General features: G+C 36.7%; 1 protein-coding gene across 1 annotated transcript in view; it reads left to right on the forward strand.

The window, feature by feature from the left end:
• Positions 1–15,910, forward strand: part of Ccdc171 (coiled-coil domain containing 171) — a 533,698-nt gene that overhangs the window by 183,945 nt on the left and 333,843 nt on the right. Inside the window, exons 12-16 of the mRNA XM_023715854.1 lie at positions 4,062–4,168; positions 5,889–5,978; positions 6,920–7,120; positions 10,124–10,291; positions 12,758–12,946. Coding sequence (XP_023571622.1) covers positions 4,062–4,168; positions 5,889–5,978; positions 6,920–7,120; positions 10,124–10,291; positions 12,758–12,946 — 755 coding nt within the window. The remainder of the gene's footprint in view (positions 1–4,061; positions 4,169–5,888; positions 5,979–6,919; positions 7,121–10,123; positions 10,292–12,757; positions 12,947–15,910) is intronic.

Here is a 15,910-nt window from a genome sequence, read left to right on the forward strand (position 1 = left end):
AAAAAAAAAAAAAAAGGAGAGGTCTGCTTTGGCTCATGGTGTTAGGGGCTCAGTCCATGGCTGGTTGGTGGTAAGGCAGAACCTCATGGCAAAAGAACAAGGTGCAGTAAAGCATAAGTCATGGCAGGTAGGAAGTAGAGTAAGGGGACAGTGTCAGCCAGGCGCATACATCCCGGTTACATCTCCATGATCAGCCCAGACGCACCCAGAGATTGCATTGCTATCCCCAAACCAATCATGTTGACCCAAGGAAGGTTAACCATCCCAACATCTTAGGTCTCCCTGAATTACTGTCATTTCAGATCCAGTGTCCAATTATACCTGGTGCAGTGTATAACTTTTTGGCAGGATGTCAGGATTCCTAAATGGGGCTCTTTTTCTTTGTTCATAGAGTCCTGGGTCTGCAAACTACTATGAGAAGTAGTTGTGGGCCTGTAATCTAATTTGTGTTGATTTAAGTTGTATTTCTCGTAATTAGATCCAGAGACTTTCTACTTACAGAAGTCAGATATGACTTAAGTAGACTACCCATCTAATTTGTGTTCTAGGAATACCATGATCAGTTAGCCAGTGTTAACATTCTCCATGGATCATACCTTTTTATGTATTGCTTTGACTCTAACCTGTGTTATGGTAACCATGTCCACTGGGCTGCTGGTGCTTAAGTGTTATATGTGGCCTGTATTACCCAGAGTCCAGCATTCCTTTTGAATTGGTGGCGCCTGGTTGGCTAGCACTGTTTCCTACATTATTCTTGGCTTTCTAGGCACACGGAGTGCAGGGAGGCGTTGATTTCTCCCACCAGTATATTTCTTGAGCCTTGGTAAAGGCAATTTTTCTTGACTTTCTCAAAGGACATACGTAGCAGACGAGCAACACTTGTATAATAATAAGTACTTTCTATGTATTAGAAAAACTATAAGCCATTTTCTTTACACACTCCAGAATAGATACCAAGGCTTGCAAGAACACAAAGATCTTTATTATGACATCAGTGAATAAGATGAGTTAATATGCAGATTTTGCCTGAGTTTGAAAAGTTAACTGCCAGCAAGTTAGGACTTTTAGAATGAAAGGAATTTTCAGTTTTCAAAGTATTATATGACAAATGTTTTTTCCTTTTTTGTCAGGTGAAAATAGGAACCATTTGAATGTTTTTTCTTTTTTTCTAAGATATGATAAAAAATATTAAGCAACAAAAAAATTTCCTCATCTATTTCGAGGATGTATGAGACTAATCATGTTTTATCCAGATATTTTTTTTTCCCTGTTTTATTTTGAAATAGGGTCCCGGTGTATAGTCTAGGCTGGCCTTGAACTTAGTATGTAGCTCAGACTGGCCTCAAACTTGTGGTGATCCTCTCGAGGGCTGGGATTACAGGCATTGAATACCATGTCCAGCCAATTATGTCTATTTTAAAATAATTCCTTCCTTTTTGGGTCTTGCAGGAGATAGAAATAGGTAAGAGGATGATTGAGAAGGTCTCGGAGATAGGTTCACCTCTGTCATTCCACTGCAGAGTTATAAGTTGCTGAAGCAGCAACACCAGCTTGAGAAACATGGTGGGTGACATGAGCCACGTAAACAGGTGTAGTGCTCGAGACGGTCTGAAGGAGATATTTAAGCACAGGTGCTTGGAACATTTTCTTACCCCACTCCTTCTTGTGGGCTGCCAATTGAAGGATTTGCCCAGTAGAGTGAGAGTGGATTCTTCATTGAAAGTGAGGGAGAAGGTGAAGCAGGGAGTGGTGAAGTGAAAGCATAGGCTGGCTGCTGCTTACCCGGAGGAGGCAGAAACCAGAGTTTGATTGGAGTTTTCTTTTCTTGTACTGGGGATTGGACCCAGGCTAGGCAAACATTCTACCCCTGAGAAATTTTCTTAGGCCTTTACTTAGTTTTTATTTTGAGACAAGGTCTTGTTGCGTTGCCCAGGCTAGCCTAGAACTCAAGATTCTCCTGCCTCAGCCTCCCTGAAATTACAGATACTGTCCCTGCCTCACTTGTCTATTCTTCATTTGAATTTGACTTTTGAAAAGCCATTTATTACTGTTGATCAAATATTTTTCTAAAGGTTTACTTAGTGAGTTTTAAAATCTTTTTCTGATAGGATACTTTTAATAGTCTGTTGTATTTGGGCCATAATACCCTGATTAGAATGTCATCAACTTTAACTAAATCAGTAAGTAAGGTTCTTGGTTCAGAGAACTCTGTATTTGTTAGCCTTTTGTCATGTTAAAGGATCAGGAAATATTTTTAAATAATGCATATTAGCAGGACATAAGGCATACAGTGTACATACAGTAAACTTCATTGTATATGTATTTCAATCAAGAAAACTAATGTAGATTTAATTTAATTTAATGTAATTTTTATTTAGTAAAAGTGTGCATGGGTCATTAAGGAGAGGTTATTTTGTCCCCATGCTCCTCAACACTCATTCTAAGATGACTTTATTCTTCCAAATTTCTGAGAGGAAGTTTTTTCCTTTATTACAACAACCAGCAGACTTTCTGAGTGTCCTTGAATGATTTATTCATGACCTACTTTGTGTGGTGGCAAAAGAAAAGAATTATACATTACTTTTACCTTATGCAAGAGAACAATTTAAAAATATATATTTGGTAAGACTTGTAGTGAAATTTTTAATGAGTTGTCTTTCTTGCTCATAGTCATTACAGAGAGTATTAGCTCTTGCATGGCTCAGAGCTGTGTATTTGCTTTTTAGCTAAAGTAAGTGTTTCCATATTACTTTTGGTCTGTAGGTCAAATATTATCCTTATATTTAAAAATTGTCTGTTGTATTCATATTTAAAATAGTGATTAAGTATATCATAAAATTACTAAGGTTTTCCCAAGATTAATGTAACCTAAGAAGAATAAAGTTGGTCTATTCTTAACTGGTAATTTTTTCTTTTTTCTTTTATTATCGTCTCTTCTTCTGTGTCCTACAAATTATAGTCTTAGAATACTTGAAAAATGGATGAATGATCTCATTTATGTGTCACCTTCTTATTAGTTTGTACATTGGCTGTGGACAGAGCCCACACTGATGCAGTTTGCCTCCATGTGCCTAATGCCTCAGAGTAGTACACAGTTGGAATTCAGTGCATGAACTGGATGAATCAATAAAAAAATGCATATTATTAATGCTTTTTATAATTATCTTTGTCAAAAATATGTTGTTATATGTTGAAATATTTAGATTATAAAATGTAGGGAGAAGGGATATCAGGAAATTAATATTTTTAGTGGGAATGATTTCAAGCTAAGTTTGGTACTTATTTTTGAATACTAAAGGTTAGAGTAGTAAAGTAGTAAAGAATAATAAAATAGAGAAATCAATTTAAAGTGATTTTTGAAACTCAACTTTTGATTATTTTGGATTAATATTTGGAATTTTTTTTTGACTGTGTGACCTTTGATTAGCTCAGCTAGTTTAACTTCTGGCCAAACTGCATTACTCTGAGGGCATACATGGAAGTACTCATTTTTGTAATAGATATCAGTCTTAAAAATTTTTAATTGAAACATGATGTGGACTATGTAGATAATAGCATTTTTATTGTTTATTTTAAATTGTAATTTGAGAATTATAACGATCAAAGGTCATTTCCAAGCATCATGAACAATTATATGCTCTTGGGTTCAGAAGTAATTATTTAAGTAAAATAGTACTTTATGAAAGGCCTGATCAGAAACACAAAAGCCTAGTCAGCTTGTGTAATTCCCCAAAACACTGTTTGTATATTCACTATATTGTTAGACAACAGTTATATTCAAACACTGCTGTTACTTAGAAGAGTAAATTACTATCATATGGATTGTGATTAGGTAGAGAGTAGCCATGAATTTTAACTTTGTGTGTTATGATCTTTAACTTGGAAACCTTAATTTAATTAATAGTTGGCTATATAGCATTGTACTTGGACAATAAAATTCTACTTAGTGTTCCATTATGTCTTTTCTGCTTCATCTAATTGCAGTATCTCAGTTATTGTTTGCTTGTCTTTTGTGCCTATGTGACTTTAAGGGTATATTTTCATCCTGTGTTTTTCTCTAGGCATCCACAAGGACAAAGACAAACCTCCCAGCTTCTCTGTTGTCCTTGAGACTTTGAGGCGTACCTTGACAGATTACCAGAGCAAGCTGGAAGATGCGTCTAATGAGGTAACACTTGCAGTGTTTGGCTCCACGCTATAGCCTTCGGCCTGTAGCAGTACGTATCCCTTGCTTGTTACAAAGGTCGAAAAGATTGGAATGTTGAATTGACAGCCTCACAAATACAAAAAAAAAAAAAAAAAAAAAAAAAAAAAAAAAAAAAAAATTGTCTGTCACCGTTCTTTCTGTACGTATGGCTTAATGTAGTCTCACACTTATTTTTTTGTAACTCTTCAGGCACATTATTATTTTCAAAGTTATAAAGATGTTGGTACTTCTTAATTTATCTCTTAATTTAATAAGAAAGCTGTTCAAATCATTTAAATAACACATGTTTTTTTAAGATGTTAATGTGTTTTCTGATGTGGAATAGCTAGTGGAAATTTAAGTCTTGTCAAAATGTTTGAGAAACTATGGAAGTCATAATAGAAGAGAGTAATTATTTTCATTCTCTAAAGGGAGTGAAGTATTGTTAGAAGTTTTTAAAAACAAATATTCTTTTGATGTAGCCTGGCAGCTTTTAGTTTGCTAATTGAAAAAGCTTATGCTTCTATCTCATTGTATTGTTTAATCTGCGAGTTGATGATTTTCTTGGGTATTAAAGTATTTTATGAATTTATGCTTTAAGAATTAAAGAGTTTGTCTACTTATATCTTGTCATATTAGCATCTGAAGTAGTTACATTAAATACAATTAGTTAGCAAAACAGATTGTTCAGCTGAGGACATGTCACAAAGCAAAAATTTCAGTGTTTCTTACATATACGACAAAATCTGTGACCATTATTTTCACATTTTTATAGAAGCCCATTTGAGTTAAGTAGGGTGAACAAAGGAGAAGAAGACAGTTATCTTGATGCTCTATGTAAATATTCAAGTGGAGAAACAGAAAGTAACCAACTGAAATAATTAGGTTTCCGTGAAGAAGAAGCATTGCTAAGTCTTTCCTTGTGAGACAAGATGACCTGTATTGCTAGTAGTTTATGAGACTCTTCTGAGGCCCAGGCCTGGAAGCTGCAGGGTAACTAGGAACATATTGCCCACAGCGAATTGTTATTTGGAGGATGAATGTCACATGATCCTCAGCACAGTTGAAAAGTCGACTCAGCAGGCTTTGGCTTAGTAATGTGCTTTGTTGTGAACCAGTGCCAGAGACAGCAGTGGGGAGACCAAGGGGGTGGCTGCAAAGAAAGCAGAAAGAGCAGTCTGACAGAAAGAAGAATGAACTGTCAAAGAAAATAAATCACGAGTGGTGCAGGACCAACTGATGACCTGCCACAAGCCTTCCCCCGTAGGACTGCATGTGACTGACCCTGAAGTTGTCGTATGGAGAGAGAGCCCAGTGAATACCCTCGTGATGTGTAGAAAAACAGTCTTCGGCTTTGTGCTTTTTTCTTTCCTTGTAGATATCACTGCTTCTGGCATTTTGGTCCAGTAGGATTTTCAGAATAAAGTTATATTTGTTTACAGTAAGAGTGGAATCCTTTATCCAGACATCTAGTAAAAATTCAATAATGTTGCTGACATTTTAAGAATGCTTTATTTTCTTTTCAGTCATGTGAGCTTTTGACAGAGAATACATAGTATTTAGCCAGAAGAAGAATGTTATAAGGCTCTTAATTACCGTTGAAGTGTGTAGTTAAGCAATTGCACAAAAAGCATTTAAAGGTTGGCTTTTGACTTACTCATTCTGGAGAAATATAAAAAAGTTACTTTTTTTTTTTAATCAGCTAAACAACATGAATGATGCTAAGGAAAAGGCATCTAGTGAACTTGATTCTACCAAACTGAAGATTGAATTGCATACTAAAAATATAAAGGTAGTATGATAAGGATGTTTTCATTTTTTTTGTTAAGAAGAAATATACTTACTTTGGGAATATTTTAGAGATAGCTGAAAGTATATATTCCTATTTATAAAATTTATTATTATGTATTTTAATGTTTTGTTGATCAGAGTAACAGTTTTTCAGTTAAAAAATAAAACTTGATCACAAATTAGTTTGGTTAAAGAAAAAAATGGATTTGTCTAATGTAATTATAATACAGCTTTAAAAACAGTTTGAGATTTACCGTCTTCCTGCCTTAGATACCTGCACATGTTAAATACATTTTACAGAAGTACACTTATATTTGGAGTCAGTGTTCATCATGCTAGGATGGGGCTGCTTGTAATTCTTCACATTTGGTAATGAGTTGAGAACACAGCTGGCTAAGGTCCAGAAAGAAAGTTTTCTGTGCTAGTTTTAGGTCCTGTGTCTTTGCACAATTTTAGTTCCACAATATTGTTGCAGTTTTATTGTGTTGGTTCTTGTTTAGTTTGTCATGGACACACTTCAATAGATTTGGTAAGGTTAAGGAATAGCTCAGCTGAATTTAATGCCACATACTTGAGATTTTTTATTAGTGCTTGGAATGTCATTGGAAAAAAGTTCTTATAGTAAATGTCAAGAGATATAAAGAGTTCAAATATTATTAAAATGTTTTGAACTATCAGATTGTTTTTATAATGAGTTTAAAGCAAAACTGCCTTTAAAGAGTTATTTGGAATGAACATCTTATTAACATTTTGTACACATGTTCAAATAAAACAAGTTTTGTAATGTTTGAGCTAAAATATTATACTTAGAAAATACTTTCAGCAAAATACTTTATTGTTAAAGCAAATGCTTTGTCATTTCATATTAAAGCTGTGAAAGTTTCCATTATGTGTGCGCCTTTTCGTTGGGGGCTCTTACCACCTCCATTTGGTATCTGACAGGAGCTTCAAGACAAACTGGCTGAAGCCTGTAAAGAGCTAAGTCACTTACGCACGCAGTGTGCAGACCGGGAGGCTTTGGTGAGCACTTTAAAAGTAGAGCTGCAGCGTGTGCTGCGCTGCTGGGAGGAGGAGAAGTCCCGCGCCGCCCAGCGGGACAGCGAGCTGCAGAGGCTTTCCCAGGCCTTCCGCAAGGACACTGAGGTACGCCACCGGTGGGACAGGGGCCTGAGTCGCTGGCAGCGCCGCCCAGCGCGCTGGTCTATGCGCTTACTTCCGTCAAGTGACTGTTTTCATTCATACTTAATTAAAAAAGTTGCTCTGAGTTGAGTGTTTTGAGATGGCAGCTGCAAATCAGCCATTCCATTCTGCTTGTCATCCTCCTTTGTGAGAAAAGTAATATAACTCAGCCCTCTGTCACTTGGACTATGAAGCTTTTAGGTTATCATATTTCAAGCTACTATGCTCCTCACTGTCCCAGTGGCAACGTTGTTTTTGTTTCAGTAGCTCTGCAGGTTGCTATTGTATAATTTTTTTTGGTAATCAAATATATCTGGATGAGCCACACAGTGTAATCTCTCTATATCTCTGTTTATTTGTACAACCGGAGTAATGCCTACTTTAGTAGACAGTCTTCTTAGTCTCTATAATTATAGGGTAGTAATAAAAACCAGAAAAGAAGTAGTTCTATGCAAACAAAACTTCATTTGGATGTCCTGGACAGCTGTCTGTCCATTTTTATCCATTAATGGCTTGTTAAAGTATTATGACAAAATTTTTATATTCTGGATGAACCTGTGCAACTGAAATTGTTATATTTTTTACTCGAGTAGAGAGCTGGTGTGCCTAGTGGAACCAGTTTATCCAAACTGTCCTGCATATTGAGTTCATTACTCCAACAAATATGAGCACAAATGCCAAGGGAATAAAAAGGAAACAAACATTCTTTCCACTCTTCTTACTGTCTGGGATTTAAATTGCGTCCACATGAAGTGGCTGGAATTGTTCTCCACATCAGATAGTGATTAAAGTGGAGGAAACTAGAAGCCTGACTGTGCTGTAAAGTCAGCGTGGCTATAGCGTGGTTGAGTTCAACATGTGTGAATTGATTTTGGATCTTGTCACTTTCTTTTCATGCCAAATGCATGATTATTATGCTTGGCTTATCACAGCCCAAGCAAAAAGGACATAATGGCGACACAGCAAATTATCCTCCAGGATGAGCGTCCTTGAAGACGAACATGATCGCTTGAAAAAAATATGGACAAGCAGACTTTGGTGCTCAAATATCACGTTTCGGTAGTTGTACTTAATAAACATTGTGTGCCCCTCAGCCCAGTCAAAAATGCAGAGCTGCCCGCAGTGGTGGCCATGACCATAATCCCAGCCTCTGGGAGGATGAAGCAGCAGAACTACAGTTTTGAGCCCAGCCTGCTCAATTTAGGAGTTAATGAGACCGTGTCTCAGGATACAAACAAACAAATAAACACAACCCAAAAAACAATGGATTTAGCAAGACCCTGTCACAAAAAGGCCTGGCCACGTTGCTTAGGGCAAAGGCCCTGGTTTTAATTCCTAGTATTGAAAGAAAAAAAAAAAGGGAGGAAAACTCATCTTTAACTGCTTATAAAAGGACAATGCTTAGGGGCAATACATTTATAAAAAAAATCTTTTGATATCTTGACTCAAATTTGTGGTCTTAGCTACATTTAGAAATCTGGCCTTTAGATTATTATATTTGGAAAAAAGCGAGGCAGCACACAGAGTGAATTAATGATACATGTTTTGAAAAGTTTAGGAAAACTAACCCTATACTTTCTAAGGTCAAAACCTTTGTATATGCTATATTCAGAATTTTTTTTTTTTTGAACCAGGGATTGAACTCAGGCCCTTGTGCTTGCCAGGGAAGCACTTATTCCACTGAGCCATCTCCCTGGCCCCTGTATTCAGGATTTTTGTTGTTGTTGCTGTTATTTAATCTAGAAGATTGGAATTTCCAATGCTTTTCTGATAAATTTTCCTCTTTTCAAAGTTTTCTTTGCCTGCTGATCTATTAAAACATGTTGAGGGAACTTCTTTTGTCCACATAAAATACTCAGTTTGCAGGTTTACAGCTGTCTTTGAGTTATGTGCTTTGGGACTTTATAGACAGTATAGCTTATCGAGAGAATCATTTGGCCTTGGGTAAACAAATGCTGCTTCTGTGATAGGATCAGCTTTATACTGTGTTCTAGAACATAGAAACAATTTTACATCACTCAGTAACTGTAGTAATTCTATACTTTTAAAGGGCTTTTTCACTTATCTATTTATTTGCTTTTTGAAAGAGACCGACTATGTAGCCTAGAATGGCCTTGAACTATCTATGTAGCCCAGGTTGGCCTCAAGCTCATGGCAATCTTCCTGCGTCAGCCTCGTGAGTATTGGGCTTATAGGCACGTGCCACCATGCCTGGCTTTTCCCCCACATATTTCTCACTGGACATTTTCAGAAATATGACTTGGGAAGCCATATCCACTCTTTTTGGCCTGTTACTTTATAATATTTTAAGCCCTACAAATGCCCAATGTGTCAAAAACTGTAATACATAAACTGGTTAGTGGAGAAAAATAAATGACCCTCTCTTCCATGTCTTTATATTATGATCTGCTTTGCCTAAGCCTGTTAGAAAAGATTTCCTATAAGTGGGAAATAAAGTGGAAGCCCTGGATCAGGAAGAAGCTGAGTAATCGTGCACATGTGGAGTAGAGAGACGTTCTTCATCAGAACTGAATGGTGATTTTCTCTACATTGCTTTTGGACTCAACATCTGTTTTGGTAAATGTAAATAAGAAATTATAGAACCGCCGTGTTGACTTCCAGCTAGAAGGCTTATAAACAGCTCTTCTAGACAGCTGGTCTTCCAGCTAAGGAAGCCTAGGGCCTGAACAGATGCTTACTCAGATCACGTTCTTGTCCAGGAGCAAAGAAGGGGTCAGAAACATGGTCTTTTGGCTTTCAGACATTAGAGTTTGGTTTTGGACTCCAACTGTAAACAATGTCAAGTATTCCATAATGCTTGGTTTTATATGTGAAAATGTTATTTAAATGACAATATTTGAGTATTTCAGTTTCTGAATTTTAGAAATAAATTTTTCACTGTTTGTATTATGTGCTTTGCTTCTTATAGTGTTTATATAAAGGAATTAATTTGTCTTTTTCCTGCAGGAGAAGCTAACCTTCCTTCATACTCTCTATCAGCACTTGGTAGCAGGCTGTGTGCTCATGAAACAACCAGAAGGCATGTTGGATAAATTCTCTTGGCTTGAGCTTTGTGCGGTCTTGCAGGAGAATGTTGATGCCCTCATTGCAGACCTCAGCAGGGCTAATGAGAAGGTAACTGTCCTCAGGCACCAGATACCTCTATTAAATTCAGTGACATTTGTCCACATCACAGTATCATTAAGAGGGGCTGACATTCATCTTATTTCAAAAAGAATTTGGATGTTAATAATTCAATACCATTAATTACGGCTTGTCTACAACTCAGTTTGATGCCATTGCTGTGGGCATGTAAATGTGACTGAAGTCTGTATGAAGTCTCTGAGCTCCACTTTCTGGGCAGGACATGCTAATACTGCTAGCCAGTATCAGCCACAGGGACCTAATTAAAAGAAAATAAATTAATCTTACTGATGAAGCGATTCAAAGAACTTAGTCATTTACATTAATAAACCAACTCTTTATGTTAGTGTAAAATAGAAACAGGATACAGTTATTCAAAAACATTATCTTAAAATTCATTGCTTAGGAAAAATGAGGTGTTATTTTAAAAGCACTTAGAAAAATTTAAATTATATGTACATGACTTGTTTCTGGAAATGCAGCAAACTGTGTTTAAGAAAACATCGTCTGTATTGTAGAATGTAAGATATCTATCTTGTAAGAACAAAGCAATAGACCTTTTTTGGTCACTTTACCATTTCACAAAGCTAGGAATGCAGTCTTTTTCTGAAAAAGAAAAAACCCTGATTTTGGCAATGGAAAATAAAAATGGATTAATAGATCAACATATGTCACTGTTAAAGATACTGATTCTTATCTTGTTCTGTTGAACTGGTCAGGATTGTGTTTATGAAGTCTAGTTTCCAGGTCTTAATTACAGTGACATTTGTTCTTAGAGAGGAAGAAAAACATATATTGTCTGTCTGTCTGTCTGTCTGTCTGTCTGTCTGTCTGTCTGTGTCTGTGTGTCTGTGTGTCTGTCTCTTTCTGTGTTTTAATGTCTACTGAACTAATAAAACAACCTGGTTTTAAGGTGAGAGCTCTTATCCTTAAGCCTTTTTTCCTTGATTCTCTTGGCAAGCACAATCATAGGCACTGAGAATGAAGCTGAGAAATGAGGGAATCATTTGTGAGAAATAGAGATGCTGTCTGTGATTCTCAGTCTGTCTATAATGGGTTGAAATAACCAGTAATTAAAGTGGGTGTGTATTCACCATGTGACAGATGGCATTATGGTTTTAATAGGTTTTCAGAGTTTCAGAACATCATTGATTGTTCTACATTTTATTTATTTATTTATTTATTTATTTATTTATTTATGGAACCGGGGATTGAACTCAGGCCCTTGTGCTTGCCAGGCAAGCGCTTATTCCACTGAGCCATCTCCCCGGCCCTGTTCTACATTTTAGAAGATAAGGATTTTCTTTTTTAGTTGTGACTTAGAAAAATAGAACATTTTGGTTCATTCATTATATGTAAAAATGTCTGCAGATTTGTGAATCTCATTTCAACACTTCCTTTCCCGTTGACATATCTCAATAGTTTAAGCTTTGGTTCTAGAAATAGGAATATCTATCTGAAATCATCTCAGAAAAATTGATTTCAGGATGAGTAACTTCATTAGAGAAAAAGAATAGAAAACTTGTCTTAACTACACAAGGCTCCATTTTTTGCCAAGATAGGATAATTTAACCTGTTAATTTCTGTTTCTGTTTTTGGCTGTCTTTCTTTAAAAGTTTTAAGAAATCCATGTATGTATGTATGGATATGTTTATTTATTTATTTGGTACAGGGTCTCCCTATGCAGCTCAGACTTGTAATAATCCTTCTGTCTCAGCCTTCCCAGTGCTGGGGGCCCAGTGCACATCTTGGGGCCTACATGGCAGGCAGTACTGGGAATTGAACCTGGCTCCTTGCACTTGCCAGGAAGGTGCTTAGACCACCGAGCTATCTCCACAGGCCCTTGGCTGCCTTTTTAAAACTAAATTTTATTTTATTTTATTAGAATGCTTTTATGGAACCTGATGATTGCATTCTCTCAGGAGTTGATGCCTGCACACAGGGCTCCTTATTCCCTTTCTCCTCCCTTTTCCCCTCCTCCGTTCCTCTACCTGCATCTCCTGGTCCCCTCCTCTTATGCACGGGATCTGTCTCTCTGTTTTTCTGTACTCGTTTATGTATATTTTGGGTTGCTCGCATTCAAGAACTCATGCAGTGTTTAAACTTGTGTTTCTGATGTGTCTCACTTAGTGTTATGGTCTTAGGGTGTGTTTCCTTCCTGCACAGACTCAGGGTTCCTCCTTCCCGTTGCACAGTCATGTTCCCTCGGATGTATATGACAACACGTTCTCTCTGTCTGTTCATCTGGTTTTGGGCACACAGGCTGCTTCTGAGATTTAGCTCTTATGAGTTGTGGTGCTTTGAGCACTAAGTCCTATTTCCTAAGTGTACATGCTCACTTAAAGTTTTTGTATGATCTTTAGGAATAAGGTATAATAGAAGAATTTGGGTGTATTTTGGGAAGGTGTTGTAACCAAGTTTTTTTTTTTTTTTTAAGCAGTATCTCATTCTTTGTAGGTCAGCCATCTAGAGTATATCTGTAAGAACAAGTCAGATACAATGAGAGAGCTTCAACAGACCCAGGAAGATACCTTCACCAAAGTGGCAGAACAGATCAAAGCCCAGGAGAGCTGCTGGCACAAGCAAAAGAAGGAACTGGAACTGCAGTATTCTGAACTTTTGCTGGAGGTGCAGAAGAGGGCACAGGTATGCTCTCTGTAAGCAGCTAGAAAAACAGATTGCCTGTGTAATTCTTTAAAAACTTGAAACTTCTTGAGAGCCTCTTCAAACTTGTTTAGATCTGTCTACACACATGCACAGATGGGGTATATATGTGCATCTGTATCTGTATGAAACGTTATCTTCTATTTTGTGAGGTGGGCTTTAGGCTAAAACATGCCAGAATGGATTGATCAATTAAATTTTAAAATTGTATTTCATTTATTTTAAAAATAAAAGGCTAAGTGTCTCAGTTACTGTTCTCTTGTTGCTGGGAAAAATACCCAACACTCAAAGTGAAGGAAGGAAAGGTTTATTTAGGTCACAGTTAGTGGAGGTTTCAGTCCATGCTCAGCTGGCTCCAAGGCAGACTGGCACATGGGAGAGGGCAGCAGTTCATGGCTGCAGAGGGCAGCAGAAAAGCAAGAACAGAAGGGAGGAGTAGTGGCAGCAATGGCTACAGAGAGCAAGTCTGTCTCAGTTGTGTTCAGGCCATCTGCCCCAGGCTGAGTGTAGCACTCACACCCATAATCTCAGCAATACTCACACCCATAATCCCAGTGGATCATGAGTTAATCCCAAACTGTACAAGTCTGTCCCTTGACTTCATGAGGCTTTGGGTGGACATCTAGACACAAACCATAACGTTAAGTGATCTGCTTAAATACTGTCAGTGATACACTGTATATCCTTTTATCCATTTATGCATTTGTGGAGGTTCCCATGAAAGTCTCATTTTAATCCACTTGGAGTTAAAACTTATTGTACTTACTAATAGAGTATAAAAACTAGCGTTATAGTTGTAGGCACTGCTGCAAAATAGTTGACTGTGGGATGTATTACATTTTCTTTGTTGGATTTGATTGAAGATAGAAGTTGTAAGTAATTAACATAACCATTTTTCATATAAATTATTGTCACCATTACTTATATTGTTTACTGTCATCTGCTTATCAGCAATAATAATTATATATACTTTTTTGGTAGGAAACACATTAACAGGTCACTTTTATTCCTAAGATTAAGATAGTTATGAATAAGGAAGGTTTTTAATTTGGTACCAGTTTCAAACTCATGACCTCCCTCTTACCAGGCAGTGCTGTGTCGCTGAGCTGTGTCCCCAGCTCCTGACTGAGCAGGTTTTGCATTCCTAGCATCGCTGATTTGTGTTTCACCTCTTCATTTGGTCCACTCATGCTTACTTTGGCAAGTCTCATTTAAAGAGAACCTCCCTATAAGATATTTATGTATGTATGCAAGACGTTATTTATAATTTGCCAATAACTGCTTTCAGAATACTCAAACTCAGACCTCTTTGTATTCCTGAACTAAAGGATCATATGTAAATTTATGCCTTTCTATATGACTTTGAATGAATAAACTAGTATGCTTTCTAAAAATAACCATTTTATGCTACATGCAGGCTATCATATAATGTGTTCTGCATTTTCTACTTCTGAAGCAAAAGAATAAAGCAATTTATTCCTTTGGAGGTAATATTGATGCATTGAAGTGCACATATTTTAAACATATGCTTCAGTTAGTGTAAATTCTCATGTTATCATTACCCTATTTAGAAGGCGTCAAACAGTTACCCTCCAAAGTTTTCTTAGGCTTTCTGGTGGTTACTTTTCCTTCATGAGAAGACACTGCTTTTTTTGCTTGTTTTGTTTTTGAGACATGGCCTCACTTTGTGTTCAGATTGACCTTGAATGGACTGAGTCATTCAGGCTGGTCTCAAATGTACGGTGTGATCTTTCTGCCTCAGCCCTCCAAATGCTGGGACTGCAGGTGTGCACCCTGACACCTGGCCCATCCTAAGCAACCACTGTTCTGGTAGCTTTGTTGTAGATTAGTCTCACAAGTTCTAGACTGTCATATAAATGGAATAATTCATTAGTCTTTAGTAGGTTTTTATTCCAGCCAGCATTAATGTTTTTAACATAATTTTATTCACCATCTTATGTGTATCAGTTTTTGCATTCTTCTCTGTGGTTTTGTACTATCCTATTGTATACCTATTGTGCAATTTGACTGTGGGTGACTGGCTATTTGCTTGTTTGCTTTTGGCTATTATAAAATGAGCTTGCTGCAGATAATGTTGCACAGGTTTTCGTTCAATGTATATCCTCATTTTCCTTGGTTGACCAGGAAGAAGAGTGCACTTGTCACATCAGGCTTGGGATAGCTGTGAAAGAAATTATCAGATGTTTTGCAAAGTGGTTCTATCCTCTTATGTTCCTGTTCACAATGTTTCAGAGTTTTCATTGTTTCTCTTCAACATTGCAAGATTTGGTTATGTCAGTCTTTTTAAAGTTTAGGCATTATAATGGTTTTAAAAAGGTATTTGATTATGTTTTCCCTGTCCTCTTGCTTTGTTGTTGATGTTTGGTAAGGCCTCATTTTGTAGCCTAGATTGCCTTAAATTTGCTAGGTAATCCAGGGTGGCCTTAAAAACTCACTATCCTTTTGCCTCAGCCCCTGAGTGTTGGGATTACAGGTGTGTGTCACCATGTCTGGCTTGACTGTAGTTGCAAGTTACATTGTTTTGTGTGTGATTAATGATAGATAAGCACTTTTTACATGTATATTTTCTGTTTTTTATCTTTATTTGTAAAGTCTTTCTTCAAATGTTTGTATATTAAAAATTCGAGATATTTGTGGTTTTATTATGGATTTGTAAGAGTTTTTCATATAGTCTGCATACATGTTCTTTGTCATATAGTATGATCCCCAAAGTATCAAATGTTGACTTCAAATTTTTCAGTTTTATCATGATGAGAAAACAATATGCACTCAGTAGAAGCTGTAGTTTTTATTATTATTATTTTTTGTCGAACTCTTATTTATTTATTTTCCCCATAATTTTATTGAGAAACAAATAGCAATGAGATAGTTTCAAACCAAATTGGTAGGACAGTTTCAATAATTAACACATTGCATGCATTCTTC

Source organism: Octodon degus, unplaced genomic scaffold (genome assembly GCF_000260255.1).
Source record: "Octodon degus isolate 3935 unplaced genomic scaffold, OctDeg1.0 scaffold00044, whole genome shotgun sequence".
Taxonomy (NCBI): Eukaryota; Metazoa; Chordata; class Mammalia; order Rodentia; family Octodontidae; genus Octodon; species Octodon degus.